This window comes from Mobula hypostoma, chromosome 22 (assembly GCF_963921235.1).
Source record: "Mobula hypostoma chromosome 22, sMobHyp1.1, whole genome shotgun sequence".
Taxonomy (NCBI): Eukaryota; Metazoa; Chordata; class Chondrichthyes; order Myliobatiformes; family Myliobatidae; genus Mobula; species Mobula hypostoma.
In genome coordinates this window covers 14,130,826-14,152,182 of record NC_086118.1, presented here as the reverse complement: position 1 = coordinate 14,152,182, position 21,357 = coordinate 14,130,826, and the positions used below count along the sequence as shown (strand labels likewise).

At 41.4% G+C, this 21,357-nt stretch overlaps 1 protein-coding gene across 6 annotated transcripts in view; it reads right to left on the bottom strand.

Moving 5' to 3' along the window:
* LOC134336484 (glucagon-like peptide 2 receptor) overlaps positions 1 to 21,357 on the bottom strand; it is a 194,688-nt gene that overhangs the window by 62,392 nt on the left and 110,939 nt on the right. For all 6 annotated transcript variants that reach the window (XM_063030751.1, XM_063030752.1, XM_063030750.1 and 3 more), the window contains 3 exons: positions 8,970 to 9,074; positions 7,275 to 7,399; positions 4,650 to 4,756 (listed from right to left, as the gene is read on the bottom strand). In XM_063030751.1, the coding sequence (XP_062886821.1) occupies positions 4,650 to 4,756; positions 7,275 to 7,399; positions 8,970 to 9,074 (337 nt within the window). The remainder of the gene's footprint in view (positions 1 to 4,649; positions 4,757 to 7,274; positions 7,400 to 8,969; positions 9,075 to 21,357) is intronic.

Sequence of the window (21,357 nt, the reverse complement as noted above, 5' to 3'; positions counted from 1 at the left end):
ACTGGGTCATGTGATTTTGCCAGGAACTTGAACTGAAACCATCATGTCTGACTAGTCCTGTGATATGCATGTACAGTTGCTTTCCAGAAAGCCGAAGTTAGCCAACTTGAGTAAATTTGACCACATTCTTTCCAGGAATTGCAGATTTTGCAAGGAATGCAAGCCTCCAAGTTGTATAAAGTGCTGCCAATGCACATTTGCAGTTAGGGCCAAAACTAGCTGTTAGCCAGTAATGATAAATTGGATCAAAGGTGAAACAAACATTCGGGTTGTCCCACCATGTAAATTTGGTTGTGGTAATTTATCTGGCATGTAAATTGTAAAGGAATAGATGCAGCTTAATTATAGTGGAAAGGGTGAAACATATGAAGTTGCTTGAGGTAACATGAGTTAATGATAAATGCATAGGTGCTGTGCATACTTGGCGACAACTGGTATAATGCAGCCCATCATTTTGTTCATAGCTTCTTGGGGCAAAGAATCAGTCCATTCAGCCCGTCGAATCTATGACACCACTCAGAGCAGTGGCATTTCCCCACACCACTCTGTAACCTTTTTTCCGTAGGATCCCTTTATTCCCCTGCTATTCTGCTTACTAAGTGTTTCTTCAAGTTTCCAATTAACCTGCCAGCAGGCCCTTAGGATGTGGGTGGAATGCAGTGCACTCAGGGCAAATCCACATGGTCACAAGGAGAATGTCTAAACTCAACCAAGGGAGAACCTGAGATCAAAGTCCAATCCAGGTCAATATAGCTGCAATGCTAACTGTGTTGGTCTGCTTGTAATTTCTTAGTGGTTTTGAGTAAAGTGGATATCTATCTCTGATGTCTTTGTCTCAGCTGTTCCATGTCTCTGTATCCTGAAATGCATTACCCTGGGCTTACTCAAATTTTTATATTTTACATGAACGAAGTGGTACCAAAAGCCTTGCCCTCCCATCTTCACAGCGAGCAACCTCTGATCAACAACTCATGAGGGAGAAACCTTCCATAATACTGATTGGCTGGGAAATGACCCTTTGAGAGTTGCACCAGGAACAGTGAGATGGTTCCTGGTGCCTCCTCTTTGGCCCTTCATCTTTCTTCTGCATTGTACATATTTCTCACCGAATGACCATACAACTCTCTGCCCCTGCAGGATTTCTCCCGGCATTTCTGACCATGGATTATTGTTGACGGTGGTGCAGTGGGGTGCTGAAACTATATGAATATGTGGTGGCAGATTCCATTTTGGTTGACCTAACTTCAGGTTTGTCCATGATCTCTGAAAGCCAAAAGCACCACTCAGACAACTGCTTGCATTGCTCTCAAAGTCAATGTCAAGGCATCCCTCATTTTCAGAAACAAGCCTCAGGATCCTTGCAAGCTATCTCTGCTGATATGTACTGCATATGATTTAAGTTGGCTACTGAGTGTCGATGAGTACAATGGTCAGCTTAGACATGTGGACCGAAGGTTCTGCCTGAGTGGTATAATTCTGTGACTCCATGGCTTTATCACTGATGCGTTACGTAATTCCAATAAGAAATATATGTATGCTGCCCTCTGGTGTTCACTCAGTGGAAGAACAAGCTAGACCAGGACAAGAAATGCACACAAAATGCTGGAGGAACTCAGCAGGTCAGGCAGCATCTCTGAAAAAGAGTAAACATTCGATATTTCAGTCTAAGACCCTTCATCAAGACTGGAGAGAAAAGATGAGAAATCTGAGTAAGAAGGTGGGGGAGGGGAGGAAGAAGTACAAGGTAGTAGGTGATAGGTGAAACTGGGAGGGAGGGAAGGGTGAAGTAAAGTTCTGGGAAGTCAATTAGTGAAAGATAAAGGGCAGAAGAAGGGGGAATCTAATAAGAGAGAACAGAAGACCATGGAAGAAAGGGAAGGGGGAGGAGAACCAGAGGATGGTGATGGGCATGTAAGGAGATAAGGTGAGAGAGGGAAATGGGAATGGGGAATGGTAGGGGGGGTGCAATTACTGGAAATTTGAAAAATTGATGTTCATGTTATCAGGTTGGAGGCTACACAGATGGAAAATAAGATATTGCTCCTCTAACCTGAGTGTGGCCTCATCGTGACAGTAGAGGAGGCCATGGATTGACATATCAGAATGAGAATGGGAAGTAGAATTAAACCAGGACTACTTGCCTACAATCTACAGTCATGCCATTCAGGGACTTGATCTACATTAATATTTTTCTTTGTGACTGTATGTTTTTCTGAAATTGTAACCATACTTGTGCTATGTGCTTTTCATGGTGTGTTCTGTGTGCTGTTGGTAATGTGTTTTGCACCCTGGCCACGGAGGAATATTGTTTCATTTGGCTATATTAATGCATGGCTGAATGAAAATTAAACTTGAACATAAAACTTGTGCTGTATTCTACCTTTGTGAGTAAGAGACATACCTGACTCTATTTAATCTACATTTTAAGCCTTCAGCATTATTGGGGGGACAGCTTTGTCAAGCACCTCCACTCCATCCCAGTGGCCAAACATTCTAATTCCAATTCCATTTCCCTTTCCTATTCTGACATGAATATCGACTTCTCCTTCCGGTATTTTTTTCACTCTCCCCCTCTCTTCTTCTTTTATTCTCCACTCTGACCTTTAACCTCTTCTCACTTGCCTATCACCTGCCTCTGAATCCCCTCTTCCTTCTCCTATGGTCCACTCCCCTCTCCTATCAGTTTCCTTCCTCTCCAGCCCATGACCTTTTCCACCCACCTGGCTTCACCTATCACTTTCTAGCTAGTCTCATTCCTTCCCCCCCTCCCCACCCATTTATTCTGGCATCTTCCCCATCGCATTTCAGTTCTGAAGAAGGGTCCTGGTTTGAAACATTGCCTGTTTATTAATTTCCATAGATGGTGCCTCATCTGCTGAGTTTCTGCAGCATTTTGTGTGTGTTGCTTTGGATTTCCAGCATTTTTAGACTTTCTCATGTCTAGCATTACTACAATTCCTTTTTTTCAGGATGTCATTCTCACTAGCAACAATATGCTCAAAAATCCTGCTGGAAACAAAGCTTGAGCATTTCATTATTGTGGATGTCAATGATGCACCAAGATGCCAGTGAAGTAATGTGAACACCAGGAAATCTGCAGATGCTGGAATTTCAAGCAACACATATAAAAGTTGCTGGTGAACGCAGCAGGCCAGGCAGCATCTCTAGGAAGAGGTACCCTTTCAGTTAGTCCTGGCGAAGGGTCTCGGCCCGAAACGTCGACTGTACCTCTTCCTAGAGATGCTGCTTGGTTTGCTGCGTTCACCAGCAACCTTTATGTGTGTTGGTTGAAGTAATGTGAAGGCAAGTTCTTGTACTAAGAAAAAAAAATCCTTACTAGTGACATACTCCAATTAAAAGTTGTGATATTCATTAATGTAAAATTCACTTGGGTTTTGGGGTATTATGCAGAGGAATTTTTAGGTCTGTATCATTACAGGAAAAATTCATAAATAATCTAGAGGTAGTTAGTAAAGGCATCTGTTAGTCTTGCGAGATCATGGATCCGTGCCTGGAAAGTCTTCACTCTCCAGGGCACAGGCCTGGGCAAGGTTGTATGGAAAACAAGCAGTTGTCCATGCTGCAAGACTCCCCTCTCCACGACACCGATGTTGTCCAAGGGAAGGGCATTAGGACCCATACAGCTTGGCACCAGTGTCGTCGCAGAGCAATGTGTGATTAAGTGCCTTGTTCAAGGACACAACACGCTCCCTCGGCTGGGGCTCCAACTCACGACCTTCAGGTCACTAGTCCAATGCCTTAACCACTTAGCCACGTGCCCACAGCAGTTAAATACACGGGGAAAGGGCAGTACTATGTGGTCGGGGTTGCATCACTCCACATGAAGTTACACCCAGCAAAAATGGTTTTTATTTACACTGTGTGAGAAATAATTTTGGGGTCATCAAGATAAAATATGTCATGGCTAAACAACAGAACTCAGATTTCAAGTAACAGAAAGAACTTTCATTTCCATAACACTAAACAGATTGCGATACAATAAATTAGTGTTTTAAATATTAGGAATAGTATCAATCAGACCAAAAGAAGTGTGAGTGATTTCTTATACTATAGACTTTATAATTCCATTATGGCTTTGTGCCATTTCTTTATTCTCCCTGTTTTTCATCTCTGCTTTCATTCCAATGATGTTGTCATGATAAATGCAACAGAAAGTTTATACCTTTTTGCAACACATCATTAGGGTTGAAATGATACTGAGCATATGCTTCTGTCAGATGCAGCAGTAGGGTTTATGTCACTGACTAATGCAAGGGATATCATATAGTACTAATCATTTGTGCCATATCAATAATCCTTTGATTTTATATTTAGGGACGTAGCACATTAACAGGCCCTTTCAGACCAACAAGACTGTGCCAGCCAATTGCAGTCAAGTGACCAGTTAACCTGCTGACCTGCATGTCTTTGGGAGAAAATCAAAGCTGCCAGAGGAAACCCACATGGTCATAGGGAGAATATTGAAACTCCTTGCAGAAATAGGTGGAACTGAACCTAGATCACTGACACTACTGCACTACAGTACCACATAGAAGAAGGCAAACCAATGGAAAAGTGCAACATAAACCTATAATATTAAGTCAAGCACATTGTGAAAGTGTTTAACATGTAACATGTGGGTAACAAACCTAAGCCACAGTAGTATCAATATGGCCAATGAAAGTGAAGACAACGAGACTGAGTAACCCACGGTATAAATCAGTTGCAAGGTTTTCAATAGCCTATGCCGATTGTTCTGTGAAGAAAGAAAGGATATGACACAAAAACACAATACATATTATTAAAAGCAGCAAGAGTGCTTTCCTGTGGTGATAAAATAACTGAGGATGTATTTTCAGGGCTGTAGATACACATCTTTTCATTCCATATATATTGATAAATCTACTTAAAAATCTCAGTTTGATAATTATACTACATCTGGAGATGCAATCATTGCCAACAAAATAAGGAGCTGCTGAACCTCCTTCTTAAAGAATCACAAACCAAACGCTTAAAGCCCAGTTACAATAAAGTTAGATCAAACATTGGCCAGGAGACCACAAATAAATGTCGTCATTGTGTGCAACTCTGCGGAGAACTTCATTGCATCTGCTGCTCACGTCTTTCTAGGTAATGGAGTTCTCATATTTGGGGAGTCACAAAGTAAGCAGCTCTTCACTCAATTTTTGTCTTGAGTTTCTCAATGTATTTACGTGGCTAGTTGAGTTTTGTTTCTTTTTAAGGGTGTCCACCCCAGGGATCTAAGTTTTGGAGTGCTCATTAATAGTAGTGCATTGAGTAGCATGGGGAAAGTTCTCTAAAGAAGATTGTAATTGGTAGTCGAGTGCACATGAGTTACCTGGATAAAAAAAGTGAGTGAGTTGAAGTTTGGCAGATGGTTAGGAGATTGAATGGTAATCTCAGATTCTTAGGAGATTGAATGGTAATCTCAGATGGTTAGGAGATTGAATGGTAATCTTCATGCTGCTAAATTAGAAAATTCAAAAATCATCAGATTATGATTTAGACTTGAAGAGAATGTAGCAATTTCTAACAACATTGCTGAAAACAAGCAATCTATGGTAATGTATTCAGGAAATTCTTTTCATTTGGAGAAAGTTAATGCTGCAAGTTCAAAATGGTACCATCGTGAATAACTTTCAGAGAAGTGCTTCATAGCAGGCAATTTCCAATGCAGCAAAGAAACCTTGAGTATTACAGGAATGAGATGATCTGTTCAATAGACACATACCTGGAAAAGTACATTCAACTGGTGCAAATTATTCAGTAACTTGTATCATCTCCAGTTATATTAATTTGAAATAATAGACAAGCTTGCTAAGCACTGTCTTATCAAGATACTGATCTTAATTTATCACCAGGATGTTGCTTCAATTGGAGGACTTCAGTTATTGGGAGAGATTGAATAGGGTTTTTTTTCTTTGAGGAGTGACCTCATAGAAGTAAAAATCAAGTACAGCAGGGTATAGAACTAAGGTTTAAAAAAGCTGTTTTAAAGGGGATCCAATTGTATAGCAATGGAACAGCACATCATCAAAACCTCTCTGGAGTCTATACAGTTAGAAAATCTGAACAGATTACATTTAATTTTCAAAAAAACAGATGAACTGCCCAAAATATGCAGTCTAATCATTGATGCTAGAGTAGGGTGAATGTTTTCAAAAGTTTTGAAGAGATAAATAACAGAAAGTATCATGGATTTGCTTAATCTTGTTATAATTTTATTCTGACTGAATCAAAGGTTTTGGAGATGCATACCATTGCTGTTTTAAATCTTGAAGGTGTAGTGGTTAGCACAATGGTTTACAGTACAGGTGACCTGGGTTCAATTCCCACCACTGCCTGTCAGGAATTTATATGTTCTCCCTATAACAGCATGGGTTTCCTCCATATGCTCCAGTTTCCTCCCACAGTCCAAATAACTATTGGTTGGTAGGTTAGTTGGTCTTTGTAAACTGTCCCATGATTAGGCTCTGGTTAAATCAGGAGTTGCTGGGTGAAGGTCCAAAAAGGCCTACACTATGCAGTATTTAAATAAATAAATTGGGAGGAGAAGATGGCGGCGCAACACAGCGCGCGCGGCCACTCCGGAATGATATCGGTATTTGTTAAGTAGGTACCGTGCACAATCCTGATTTGATGGAGACAGACGTGAGAAACATGGAGGAACATCTGGAGAAACTTCTGAAATGCCCGCTTCGCTGCCGCTGCTACTGTGCGATCGAGAATCTCTGGAGGGGAAGGCTCCAAATCCCCGGCTTTGCCTATTGCCTGTGCCGGGGCCGGGGTCGAAGCGCTCGGCAGAGATGGTGCTCCGTGCTCAGTGTCGGAGGGCTGGTCGGAGGTTCGAAGTTTTCGGACGGACTCAAGAGTTGGCTGTCGTTGGGTGCTTCCAGAGTGCTGCATCGGCAAGTTTGCGGCGCTGGAAGTTCATGGCAGGAAGAGTTTTTCCCTTCTACCATCTGCGTGAGATGATGGGACTTTCCAGAGACTTTGAGACTTTCTTTTACCGTGCCCATGGTCTGTTCTTTATCAAATTACAGTATTGCTTTGCACTGTTGTAACTATATGTTATAATTATGTGGTTTGTTGTCAGTTTTTTAGTCTTGGTTTGTCTTGTGTTTCTGTGATATCCTACTGAAGGAACATTGTATCATTTCTTAATGCATGCATTACTAAATGACAATAAAAGAGGACCGCGTGTCCTCATAATCTAATCTAAATAAAATATTACAGACATTCTGATGACATACATTTTGCTGGTCATTCTGGCTGTCTTCATTACATTCAGTATGATCCCTCCAGATAACAGTGGAGTTTGGGGCTGTCAACCAACTTCCATTGTCCAGGCAGTATCTATAGACCCTCTTTGTAGTGCCTGCAAGGAAGAGGTAGAGAGAAGACAGCAATGTTACACTTTCAAAGCTTTTAGATTATTGGCTGAAATTGATGGAGTGAGAAATTCAAGGTTTAAGACCCAAGAGAAGTGACTTACATTGAACAGTTCTGATTATCCAATAGGTTTTCTTTTAAGTTTCTTCCTTTCTCAGAAGAATAAGCAGTTCATGGTGCAAGAGGAAGAAGGCGGGGCAGGAGGGCGGTGTGAGTTGTTTATCCATATTAGCACAACTGTTATGGAGTGTGGGTTTAACACCACAGACAATTTGCCTTTTTCTTGGCCATTGGACATTTATTTTATATGTCTGGCACTAATCACTACCAAAAAACCCCACTATTTCTGCAGGTAAGATCCTTATTTGCTAAATAGATCACCTGTAAGTAACCAAATGGACTTAGTTCACCTGATCTAAGGCAGCAGCTGTGGTATAATGAATGGGGTCTTACAAAGATATACTTGTGGTTCTCAGCTGCTGGAATGATGGAGTGTATTCAAGCTTTTTTTAAATGCTTTATTTGTCTGTATTGCTAATGAAGGATGGAGGTACAGGTATCACATGTGAGGAACGGCAAATGGCGCAATAGGAGGTACTGTTGTGCAGCAGCTTCTGCAGAAGACAAAACACTGAACCCCTTGCATGGTCAAGCAGCATGAATACTGAATGCAAATTAGAGTTTTTTGCATGCTATCACACAAGGTTAACTGATAGCTTCAGACAGAACAAGAGATGGAGGGGATATAAGATTTCTGGGAAGCAGGGGCTCATGAGGCACAACTGTCCAAATTTCCTATGCATACTTGTGTGAAATTGATATATTTTACACCAACGCACAAAGATTAAATCAACCAGTGCCATTATTTTTTGGTAGGAGGGAGGGACGGAGGGTGTGGGAGTGGATCGTTGACTCAAGACTAAGAGGCCAGCGTCGGGCATTTTCATGCCTTACAAGGAGCAGAACAAAAGACCGTGTGGCACGCCACTCCTCACATAGACATAGAGCAGTGTGTGGTTAAGTGCCTTGCTCAAGGACATAACACGCTGTCTCAACTAAGGCTTGAACTGGCGACCTTCAGATCACTAGATGAACGCCTTAACCACTTGGCCACGATTTTTTTGGTATCAATTACATAATTACTGAAGTTCAGTTACATAATTACTGAAGTTAGCTAATCACAATACACAATATCACATTCATAGTATGATGATCAAAGCCAGGGAAGAAGTTGACGTTTTAATGTTGTAGATGAAATGTACTTTGATGACACAGTACACTGGAACTTCAGCATGCTGTGCAGTGGGAAAGTGGGATGGTTTATCAGTCCAAAGAGGATATCATCACTCAATTCCAGGTCTATTGGGAAGGAAGGAAATCCAGAACACAGTTAATTCCAGACTGCCTTTTCTATAGAGCGTGAGTGATCATTGCTACAAATGGATTGAAGTGAACATTTGGCACAGATATGAATAAGAACCTAATGGAGAGATGCATTGTTTTCCTAACAGGCAGAGGGAAAACTCAAAGGGTCCAAGAAATAATGTAAAAATTACCTGGTGTAATCCAAGGAAGATACCAGGGACAAGGTTCTGACACATTCCCCGGGTATGATGCCGGCCAGCAGACATACTGATCAAATGTCTCCTTACAAAATATTCCTAGTGGAAGCAAACATGTCAATTGTTTAAGCTGTGACAAACAAGCTGTTTCTGAAAGTACAATTCAAGAAGATAAATATGAAACACAATTTTACAAGTGATAACCTTTAAGGTCTCATGGTTGATTTTGGAATAGAACATTCACTGTGACTTTGAGGTAAGGTGAGATTTGATGTACTCTGCCTAAATCCTAGGAAGTGGGTTTCTTGGCATAAATCTCATCAAAATTCCATTTGGATAGTGGCTGGTTCACTTGCATTATATCCTTGGCAGTGTTTTGCTAAATAAGTTACTGCATTAATATTTCTAATTTCTGATTAAGATGATAGACATAACTTCTCATTCAGAAGTGATTCTATATTAACCATTCAATTGCAGTGCCCTTAGCAGGTACCTTATTTATATTGAATTTATATAATAGAATTAAGCATAAATATAAGCCAGTAATCCACAGTCAAATACAAAATAAGGAATATTATTTCTGTCACTAATTGTTATACCATTGATAGGCCATTTTTGACTTTGATTTACAGTACGTTCAAACATTTCTAACTACAACTGTCATGGTTCGGTCCATTACTACTCCTTTCAGTTAATTTCCTTTTCCCCATGTTCCACTGGGCTCCTTGATTAGGGCACCTGATCCTCATTCGAACCGGCAGCATAAAGACTGCGGCTTTCATCTACTCGCGGTCGGTTTGTCACTGTAGCCAGTGCAGCTATGCTTGTCCCGCGGCAGCGGAGAATCGTGGACTCTAGTTGCTTCGGTGCCTGTGGTTGCTTAGTGAATTCAGTCGTTTTCACGTCCAGCTGAGTTTCCAGCCGTTGCTGCTACTCCGAGCTAAGATTCAAATTCTGTCGCTTTCATGTTTGGTGGAGATTTGCTGGCCAATTGTCACCACTCCTAGCCACCAAGAATAGGGGACCGTCTTCATGAGCTTCTCAGTGTCTAGATACAAATGGACTGTAGTTGTTTAGTTTCTGTCATCTCGTTTCCAACTGAGTAGGCCTGGCCATTTGCCACTACTCCGAGTTGGGAATTCTGTCTGTTCGTTTCCAGCTAAGTGATTGCCAGCCATTTGTCACTTCATGAGCTACTCCGTGTCAAGATTTATATTGTAAGTTGTTGGTTGGTTTAGTCATCTCATTCCCAGCTGAGTAGGTCCGGCCATTTGCCGTTACTTCGAGTTGGGAATTCTGTCTCTTCATGTCCAGCTGAGGATTGCTGGCCGTTTGCCGCTCCTCTGAGCCAAGATATGAATCATCTGTCTTTGCTTGGTATTGTCATCTCTGTGTTCCAGTTCCAGTTCCAAGCTTTGAGTCCCAGTCCAAGTCAAGGCTTCGAGTCACAGTCCAAATCAAGGCTTCGAGTCGCAGTCCAAGTCAAGGCTTTGAGTCCCAGTCCAAGTCAAGGCTTCGATTCACAGTCCAAGTCAAGGATTCAGGTTCCAGTCAAGGCTTTGAGTCCAGTCAAGTCTCCAAGTTCCAAGTCAAGTCCAAGTCCTGGTTCCAAGTTCAGAGTCCAAGTCAAGTTCCCAGTCCAATTCTGTCTCCGTGCCTGTGTTCTGCACTTGGGTCAGCCTCCAGTTGCTCCGTGTAACAACAATACAAGAATAAGTTGAGATTTCATTTCAGTTTGTCTTGAAATATAATACAACTTTCAATTTTGGCTCTTCTTCCCTAATTCAGGTTGAGTTTTAATCTGGGAGGACAGTTTCATTAATAATTTATTTGGTGCTCTGAATAATCTTGCACTATTCCTTTGAGGAACTTCTTGTGATGGTAATGGATTTGATGACTTTGGAGTTCTAAACTCAAACTAAGATCTGAAGCCTTATGTGATTTAGATAGCTTTGGGTACCTCACTAAAGGGAAGTTATACTGTAGCCACTTACTCTTCAAAGACTGGATCACTTCCCTGTTTATCCTACACAGCAAATTTAGTTTGCAATATCAACTATTGGAGCAATGGGTCTCCTTTACCTACTAGGAGGTACTTCCAGCTAACAAAGTAGCTTAAACATAGTTCATTTATTTTCAAATTTAAATAAAATTCTTAAAACCCATTTAAAACTTACGGAGGATTTCTATCTTATAAAAGATTTCCAAATCACAAATGATTTCTAAAACACAAAGGATTTCCGAAGTACACACAGGTACAATTCTTATAAGCTGGAAAGACATACCAATGAGTTGCAGGTGAATGTTTTGTTCATCACAGAAATCAAAGGCAGAGGAATGGATTCTAGACACCCTCACTTTCTGTCATTCTTCTTGTTTTTCTTTGACCTTTCCTAACAAGCTTAACTACTCTCTTATGCTTATTCTGTTTTTTGCCATTTCTTGCACACATGATATGTTCTTTCAGATATATTTTCACACAGATGATCTAAAAGCTTCCAGGAACATAGTTTTCAGACACTTACTGTGTACATACACCTATTGATGCTTCTGGACACATTTTCAGTGATGTTCCTGGAATCATCGGGTGTTTCGGGTCTTTCAACATCGTACAACCTCCTCCAGGTGACCCAGCCGGGGCTGATCAGACCCCAGCTTGTGTCCAGATGGCTAGCTACTTATGACTCCACGGCTCCCCTCTTTTGAGCCACAGCCATCTTGAGGCCCTCTCTGCCGCATCGGTGGTACTGCAGATGACTCTCCTCTTCCTCTCTCCTTCGATGCCTAAAATGCTGAAGGCTCTAACTAAAGAACGGGCTATGAATCCCCTACAACCAATCTCCACTGGGAGACACCTCGCTCTCCATCCAGCCTGCTGGTTAACATCATCATCAAACTGCTTCCACAGTGAAGTCATGTTAGTTGCAGGCCATTTGATCCGCCTCCTGTCAGACTTGATGTTCGAGGGATTAGTTTGCAACACTTGGAGGTTCCGGGCACTATGGGGTGACTCCGGGCCTGGCCCCTCCTTCGTCTCACCAGGTTGGACACCTGCGCGTTGTGCTGCTCCTGCTCCCGCCAAACACTTCATCCTCGCTTTGTGGATCTTCAAGCCGCGATTGTTCTTGCAGGTTTTGCCACATGCACATTGCTTCCTCATCATCATTTGTTCATTGCCTGGGTCTGATGTCGTTGTGTCCATCCGACTGGGGTGCTCATCCCCCCACTCTTGGGCACCCCTGGGGGTATCTTTTCCTTAGATTGAATGCTGACTACGTTTGTATATGAGTACACAAATTCCTCCAACTATTGAGAGGTTAGCTATTTGATGTGATAAGTGATAGTATCAATCTGGCCTGCAAGCTTCCTTGAACCAAATAATTTTGCCAGTGTCATCTGATTTGATATAAGCCCAATTAACATAACACCATTGTCTTACACTGCACTCTTTAGCAACCAGCTCCATGCTGTGGGCCAGCATATTGTGCTCTATATAGAGAGCGGTTTGTTTACAAAGTTGTCCTTTTAACTTCAGACTGATTACTGCTTGCAATTTACATTAAGAACTGAAGACTGGCTCCAGGTTATGACTAGAGGCTGAACAAAGAATATTAGTTGGACACTTATCTTACTCAAAACAGCACTTCGATCTCCGGAAGTTCACAACCATCATGTTAGAAAACTGAGCTTGGCAAAAAGGCCCCCTGGTCGTGGACAGTGAATATCCATCACATTCTCATATTCCCCTAGAACTTCCAGCCTCACCACCCCCTGAGACCATTTACTTATACATCCAAAGATTATGAGAGCTAACAATTGGAGGACTGAATTATTTTATTCATTTGTCTCAATTTTCAGCACCTGCTTCAAAAGCTGTGAACTCCCCAGCACTGTTTCAACTCTGCAGTATATTTTAATTTTTGTCTCAGTTATTCTCTCAAAATCAGATTGTATTTCAGTCTTTATAAGTAACTTGCTTATCCTTTTTTTTAACCTTGGTAGTATTTCCTCTCCTTCTAAACTCTAAGGCATTCAAAAAGGAATCACAGTGATTCATTGTTTCGCCAGCGCAGAGGCTCACAATGTGGCAACAAGTCTGAAGGGAAATGAAAATAGACCTGTAAATGTCTGAGCAAAAAGCTGAAATGGGTCTCTTTTTGTTGCTACGCTCTAGCAATTCTCAAATCATTGACTTGTGAATTCAAGGACATCCACGACTATACATCTAAGATTATTTTTCAGTCATTTATTAGTCATTTATAAGTTTACAGATTCACAGTGTTACTCCAGCATTGTACCACCTCAACTCCTTAAACCAATTTATTTTTCAATGCCATCGAGTACAAGGATAAATGTCAATGGAGTTTATTCACAAATGAATTGATTAATTTATATGGAATCATGAAGAGGGGAAAAATATTTGATAAAGATCTTAAAGTTCCTTGTCTTGAATTATTTTGTCTGAGATAAATGAGGCAACCAATCCATCAGGCTGAATCTCAGATTAACATCATAACCAAAGAACAAATTTGAAAACAATCTATTTATGCAAAATCGCACGGCTTCGGCAAATTCTTCGATAAATACTCAAAATTGCATTACCTTTTAATCTAAAATTTACCAGTATCATTAATCTACAACTCCAAATTGAGAGTTGCTATTTAGGTAATGAAGCTACTCTCTGTCTGGACCCATAGACGGCTGTTGTGTTGAGGGCTGAACCCACAGGAGGGTGAACCCAGAGAGAGCATCCTGCCCAACTGGAGTACCTGAGTGAACATTAAAAACTTGTATTTATTAACTGGCTGGTGTGTTCACTGATGTCTTTAACCTCATGCTTCAGCAGTCTGAGATACCCACCTGCTTTAAGCAGGCTTCAATTATACACATGCCTGTGAAGAACATGGTAACCTTCCTCAATGGCTATCATCCAGGAGCACTTCGATCCACTGTGATGAAGTGCTTTGAGAGGCTGGTGATGAAGTATAACAACTCCTGCCTGAGAAATGACTTGGATCTGTTCCAATTTGCCTGCTGTCACAACAGGTCCACAGCAGATGCCATTTCATTGGCAGTTTACTCAACCCTGGAACGCCTGGGTAGTGAAGATCCATGATCAGGTTGCTCTTCATTGACTACAGCTCGGCATACAATACTATCGTCCTCTTAAAACTAACCAATAAGCTTCAAGATCTTGTTCGCAATACCTCTTTGTGCAGATAGATCCTCAATTTCCTCACTTGCAGACCCCAGTCAGTTCAGATTGGCAAAATCATCTCCTCCACAATCTCCATCAGCACATATGTATCACAAGGCTGCGAGATTAGCACCCTGCTCTACTCGCTTCACACTTATGTCTGTGAGGCTAAACACAGTTCCAATGCAATATTGTACTGACAACACCACTCTTGTTGGCCAAAACAAAGGTGGTAATGAATCAGCATAACGACCATAAGACCATGGGCATTGGAGCAGAATTTGGCTATTTGGCTCATTGAGTCTGCTCTGTCATTTGATCAAGACTGATCCATTTCCCTCTCAAACTGACTATCCTGCCTTCTGCCCATAACCTTTAATGCCCTGACGTATCAAGAATCCATTAACTTCTGCCTTAAGTACACTCAGTGACCTGGTCTCCACAGCCACCAAATGAATACCACAATACCACAGCAACAAATACCACCCTCTAGCTAAAGAAATTTCTCCTCATCTCCATTCTAAATTGGTGTTCCTCTGTTCTGAAGTTGTGCCCTTTGGTCCTAGAAGGAAGATCATAGGAATGAGACTGAAAATCTGCCTGACTGGTACCACAGCAATGACCTTTCACTTGCTGTCAGCAGACCAAGGAGATGATTATTGACTACTGGAGGTCCCTGACCCAGTCCTCATTGGGTGACCAGAGGTGCAGAGTGCCAACAATGTTAAATTCCTCTGCATTATCATTTCAAACAATTTGTCCTGGGTCCAACACATAAATGTCATTGCAAAGAAAGCACAACAGCGCCTCTACTTCCTTAGAAGTTTGTGAAGATTCAGCATGACATCTAAAACTTTGATAAACCTCTGTAGATGTGTGGTGGAGAGTATATTGACTGATTGCATTATAGTCTGGCATGGAAACACTAATGTCCTTGAATGAAAAATCCTATAAAATATAGTGGATATGGCCCAGCCCGTCACAGATCAAGACCTCCCCGCCACTGAGCACATCCACACGGCGTGATGTCACAGGAAAGCAGCATCCATCATTAATGATTCACCATCCAGGCCCTGTTCTCTTCTCACTGCTGTCATCAGGAAGAAGGAATAGGAGCCATAGGGCCCACATTATCAGGTTCAACAAAACCTGTTACCTCTTAACTATTAGGCTCTTGAACCAGAGGGGATAACTTTATTCAACTTCACTCGCTCCATCACTAAACTCTTGCCACAACATATGGACTCACTTTCAAGGACCCTTCATTTCATGTTCTCGGTATTTATCAAACAACAGACAGGATCTCCCGGTAGCCACCCACTTCAACCCTGCTTCCCATTCCTATTCAGATATGTCCATACATGGCCTCCTCTACTGCCATGATGAGGCTAAACTCAGGTTGGAGGAGTAACACCTCATATACCGTCTAGGTAGTTTCCAGCCCTTTGGCATGAACATAGAATTCCCTCTCCCTCCCTTCCTCTATCCCTATTTCACTCTACCTCTCCCCCAACTCCCTCATGGTCCCGCCTCCTTCTTCTACTACCCATTGTTTTCAGGGCTATGACATCAATGCTTCCCGTCCCCTACCCCTTTGTCTTTCAAATTACTGGTCCTTCAACTGAAGCTACAAGCATTCTTCAAAACCTTCCCCATCTTTCATTCCTCAGTCCTGACAAAGGGTTCTGGCCCGAAACGTCGACTCATCATTTCTGACTGATGCTGCCCAACCTGCTGAGTTCATCCAGCGTACTGAAGGTGTTGCTTTGATCACAGCATCTGCAGATTATTTTGTGTTCTCAGTATTTATCAGTTTATTATTATTATTATTATTATTATTATTATTTTGTATTTGCACAGTTTGCAGTCTTTTTCACATTAGTTGCTTGTCCATCCTGTTGGGCGTGGTCTTTCAGGGTTGTGTTTCTTAGATTTGCTGTGTATGCTCGCAAGAAAAATAATCTCAGAGTTGTATATAGTGACATATATGCACTTTGATAATAAATTTATTTTGTGGTTTGAAGATGATTCCATTGGATTCCCTGAAAAGAAGTTCTCTATCTATTCTGCACCACATCACTTCAGATAATGATCTATGTTCTTTTAGATACTGTACATCAGTGACCTATGTACTGTGACCTCTGCTTTTCTTCAAGAAAATTAGCTAATTTAAGGCTGGTAGTTGTTAATAATTGTAATTGTTTGCAGAATTTAGTGAGGTTTGTTTGGGATCAGACTTGTCACTCCTGGATTTGTGGGTCAGTTTTACCAAGAATTTGTTAAGCAATGATCCATGTTTCTGCAGAGGGCCCTTGTCTGGCACTGGGAGTTTTCTCATTGGTTTTTGACAGTAATACAAACAAAAATTGCATACAGAAGTGTCATAGTGTTCATGGAGCAACACACACGAAGTGCTGGAGGAACTTAGCAGGCCAGCATCTACGGAAAAGAGTTCTGTTGATGTTTCGGGCCAAGACCATTGTGCAGACCTGGAGAAAATAAAGATAAGGAGCCCTGCTGAAAGTCTCAGCCCAGAATGTCGACTGTGCTCCTTTCCATAGATGCTGACTGGCCTGCTGAGTTCCTCTAGCATTTTGTATGTGTTGCTCGGAGTTCCGGCATCTGCAGGTTTTCTCCTGATAGTGTTGATGGATGATTGTATGCACAATGGTGACACCTGCTGGACACAGTCCTTTCCATCAATCAGCACACAGCCTTGCCACTGTTGAACTGGAGTTGTTTAATTGGTGAAAGAAGAAAGGGAACAATACACTTTCAGGATCTTGGAGATTCACCCCCTTTCTCCCACTGAATCTGAAAGGAAAATTGCATTTCATGCCTGTAAAACTTGCCCCATTGCTGAGCACATCTTCAAGGAGCGCTGTGCCAGGATAGCAGCATCTATCATCAAGGACACTCATAATCCAGGCCATGCTTCCTTCTTGCCACTGCCATCAGGAAGGAGATACAGGAGCCTCAGACCCATACTACCAGGTTCAGGAACAGTTATTACTCAACTATTAGGCTCTTGAAACAGAGGTTCACTTTCAGGGACTCTTCATGTCACATTCTCAACATTTATAGCTTATTTATTCATTATTATTTTGTTTGTTCTTTTCTTTTTGATTTGAACAGTTTGTTGTCTCTTGTGTATTGGTTGCCTGTCCATTTTGTTGTATGGGTTTCTGATTAATTCTGTCATGTTTTTTCGGACTTATTATGAATGCTGGAAAGAAAATAAATTTCATGGTTGTATAGGGTGACAGAAATGTACTTTGATAATAAATTTACTTTGAAGTTTGAATGTTATGGTGCACTAAGAATATTCTATCTGAAATAGGTCCCCCTTCTCCAGACACATCTCCAGCACTGAAGCAGGGCCAGAGTAACCTTGCTTTGGCTGTGATGATACCATAGCCATGAACTGTTATGAGTTACGTCTCTAACAAGCTGAAGGTGAAGATATGCAGAGTATGTGTTTGATCATTCAGTGATGTGTAAGGGAAGTAACTCATATATTCTTCTCTAATAAATGCCAGAATGCGGAAGATGGAGTGACTGCAGGATTACACGCTGGCGCCATCTTTTGGCAAGATGCTGCCAGTGACCAATGCGACTAAACTATTTCTTCTCCTCCTTCTTTTGTAAATATACTTCTACCACCAATCTGTGTGTGACTGGAGCCTGTAATTTACATTTTGTTGATGTGTTTTTGGGCCATCTGAGGGATCTGGTGCTTTTGCTGTCTCACCGTGGTTGAGAGCGATGTTGAAAATGAGCGTGCGGTTCATGTTATATGTGTTTCTAGTTTTTGGTTACTCCGTTTTTTATTGCTATTTTGCGCGATTTTGACCAGGCGGATTGGTTCTGCAGCCTGCAGTCAATGAACAACACAGCACTAAACTGAACTGAACTGAACTAAACTGAACATTCTTAGATTGCATCAAGGACCATAGGTTTGATGTTTAATATTCTGTGTGTTAATCATTCTTTGTTTCCCCATTTGTGTGAATGTTCTTTTATTTTTGCATGTTGGGTGTTTGATGTTTTCTTTGAACGGGTTCCATGGTGTTTCTTTGTTTTGTGGCTGTCTGTGGGAAATATGAATTTCAGGGCTGTATACTACATACAGACTTTGATAATAAATATCCTTTGAATCTTTATACTTTGCATGTCGTTTTGTAGGTGCCACTGGTTAGTTTCAGAGTGTACTGCAGATGGAATTATTTCCAATTCCCCAGTGATGGGGCTCATTGTGCATTATCCCTGTAGTGGTCATGTTACTGTACTAACCTGCTACTTTTCAGCTACTCGCCAAGACCCATTGCCCATTAACTGGTGGCATCCCTGCTTCTGACATCGAAAGTGGTGCATCCAAGTCTCACTACAGACAGCTGGATGCAAAGATCTAGGCAAAAACAATAGCTCAGGGATAGCTGAGGAAGTGCGGCACTGTCAGAAGCTCTATGTTTTAAATGAGCTATTAAACTGAAGCACTGTCATTGTACCTGGTGCCCATGGTGTTCTTACAGGGAGAGAAACCTAACATAAAAATAATATAATGCAGATGGTGGAAACCTGAAATAAAAACAATAAATAATAGAAAATTCAAGGATTTCAGGAAATATCTGTAGAAGAGGAAAACACAGGCAGATGTTACCTGACTTTATTTTCAAATTTGAGATAGTGTGGATAATAATTTCATTATTTATTAATGTATTTGTATAATTTTTTTTTCAAATTAATTCAAGTTAAATTGTTTCCATATGACTGTGAAGGAATGAAAGTGGCCTTGGTTGTCAAAGCAAGTCTTGAAATTGGATGCCCAGGGACCTGATCATCCACTCTTCATGTCGAGTACTGCTTCACAAGACAATAGTTTATTTAAGATCTTAAGGCAGTCGGATACTGAGAAGTCCCAAATTGGCCCAAACTAAATACCGCTAAAACATAAGAACATAAAAAAATAGAAGTAGGCCACTTTGCCTTTTTATCCAACCCCACCACTCAATATGATCATAGCTAATCTTTCAAAAATTTATTTACCTTCTCCTTCAATATACCAGTAATCTAACCTCCACAATGCTTGGGGTAGAGAATGCTAGTGATTTATCACCCTCTGCTGGTAGTAGTTGGTACACACCAGTTTTAAATCACCAATCCCTAGCCTTGTATACTCCCCAAATTGCCAGCAGCCACATTTATATTCTCTCTGTGGCTGGCCATCAGAGTGTCTGCAACATAAAATTAAATCTCCAAGCCAAAACTATAAACTAAAGCTTGCTAAATTGCAGCCACATTCCAACTAATAACTGTTACATATATTTCCTTTATTGCCCTTGTGTCTTTATTGGCTCTTGTGCTTTGAGGGTGTGCTTCATCATGCCTGGTGGATGGTTGCCACATTCCAGTGGAAATGCCGTGTAAACAATCCTTGTAGCTCAGAGCCAGGAGGCCTGGCCTCCAAACACAGCATGGTCCGCAGCAGTCTGGGTTGCCTGATTGACAAGCGGAGCATGACTGCAGTCTGAGCGTCCATTTTGGGAGCATTCAAGAGGTCACCTTGATCTGTATTCCACAAGCTACAGTACACCCTCACCACAGGGCACTTTTGTGATCCTGTCGTAAGATGCACTCTGGATAAACGTCTGAGCAACCAGAAGTCTGGACAAGTTTCTCATCTGTGCCAGAACGGGAGTTGAGATATTACCCGTCGGGTACTATAATTAGGTCCACATGGGCCAGTGGAATTGCACACAATTCCACACTGGAAAGTGGAGCAGCTAAGTTCAGTAAGAAGTCCTGGGCAAGGTTGGTGCTGGATTCTCCCACACGATTCAACAGTCCATGCAAGGCTATTGGTCAGTTATACCATCAAACCAAGTATTTTATTGTCTTTTGTTTGATAAAAGGTGCACGTCTTTACAAGTCAATGCGTCTTTAGAAGAGTGTGGCTTGATGGTGGCCGAAATCATGCTGAATGGAAGATTGCTATTTATTCATGGCTCATTTTGTTTCACATTTTTACGTGTATTCACCCCAACATAGAGGTGAAAACTGAGCCCTGTGGTGGAACATTGATATGGCGCTGGGAGGGCTGGGATGCATCTGCAGTCAGCCCTGCTTAGCTTCACCCCAGATTAGCTGACGTACAAATGGAGACCACATTGACATGAGTGGAATCATAAATGAAGGAAGTTTTTGGCATATTGGTCTTCATAAATCAAGGAGATGGGATGTTTTGTTGAAGTTGCATAAGACATTCGAGATGCTCTTAATTTGGAGTATTGTGTGCAGTTTTAGATAACCTACCAACAGGAAGGATGTAAATAAGGTTGAAAGAATACAGAGAAAACTTACAAGGATGTTGCCGGAACTGGAGGATCTGAGTTATAAGGAAAGATTGAATAGGTTAAGACTTTATTCCTTGAAATGTAGAAAATCCAGGGGAGATTTGATAGAGATATACAAAATTATGAGAGGTATAGAAAGAACAAATGCAAACAGGTTTTTTTTTCCCACTGAGGTTGGGTGGAACTACAACCAGAGGTCATGGTGTTGGTTTTCTGAAGTACAATGGCCAAGCCGTTTTATGCTTCAGGAAAGCTGTAGCAAGTCATTTATTGAACACCAAAAAACTGAACTCAAAGTATGCTAAAAGCTCTTTACTTAATTATACCATCACGTCAGACCAGCCTCTTAAAGTGAAACCCCACCTCAATGTCAGTGGTTGTGAATTATGTACATCTCCATCAATTATAAGACCATAAGACCATACGACCATACGATATTGGAGCAGAAGTGGACCACTCAGCCCATTGAGTCTTCCCCAGCATTCAATCATGGGCTGATCCAATTCTTCCAGTCATCCCCACTCCCCTGCTTTCACCCCATACCCTTTGATGCCCTGGCTAATCAATAACCTATTTATCTCTGCCTTAAAAACACTCAATGACTTGGCCTCCACAGCCACTCGTGGTAACAAATTCCACAGATTTACCACCCTCTGACTAAAGTAATTTCTCCACATCTCAGTTCTAAAAGGACGTTCTTCAATCCTGAAGTCGTGCCCTCTTGTCCGAGAATACCCTAGCATGGAAAATAACTTTGCCATGTCTAATCAGTTCAGGCTTTTTAACATTCTGAATGTTTCTATGAGATTCCCCCCTACAATTATGTAATCCT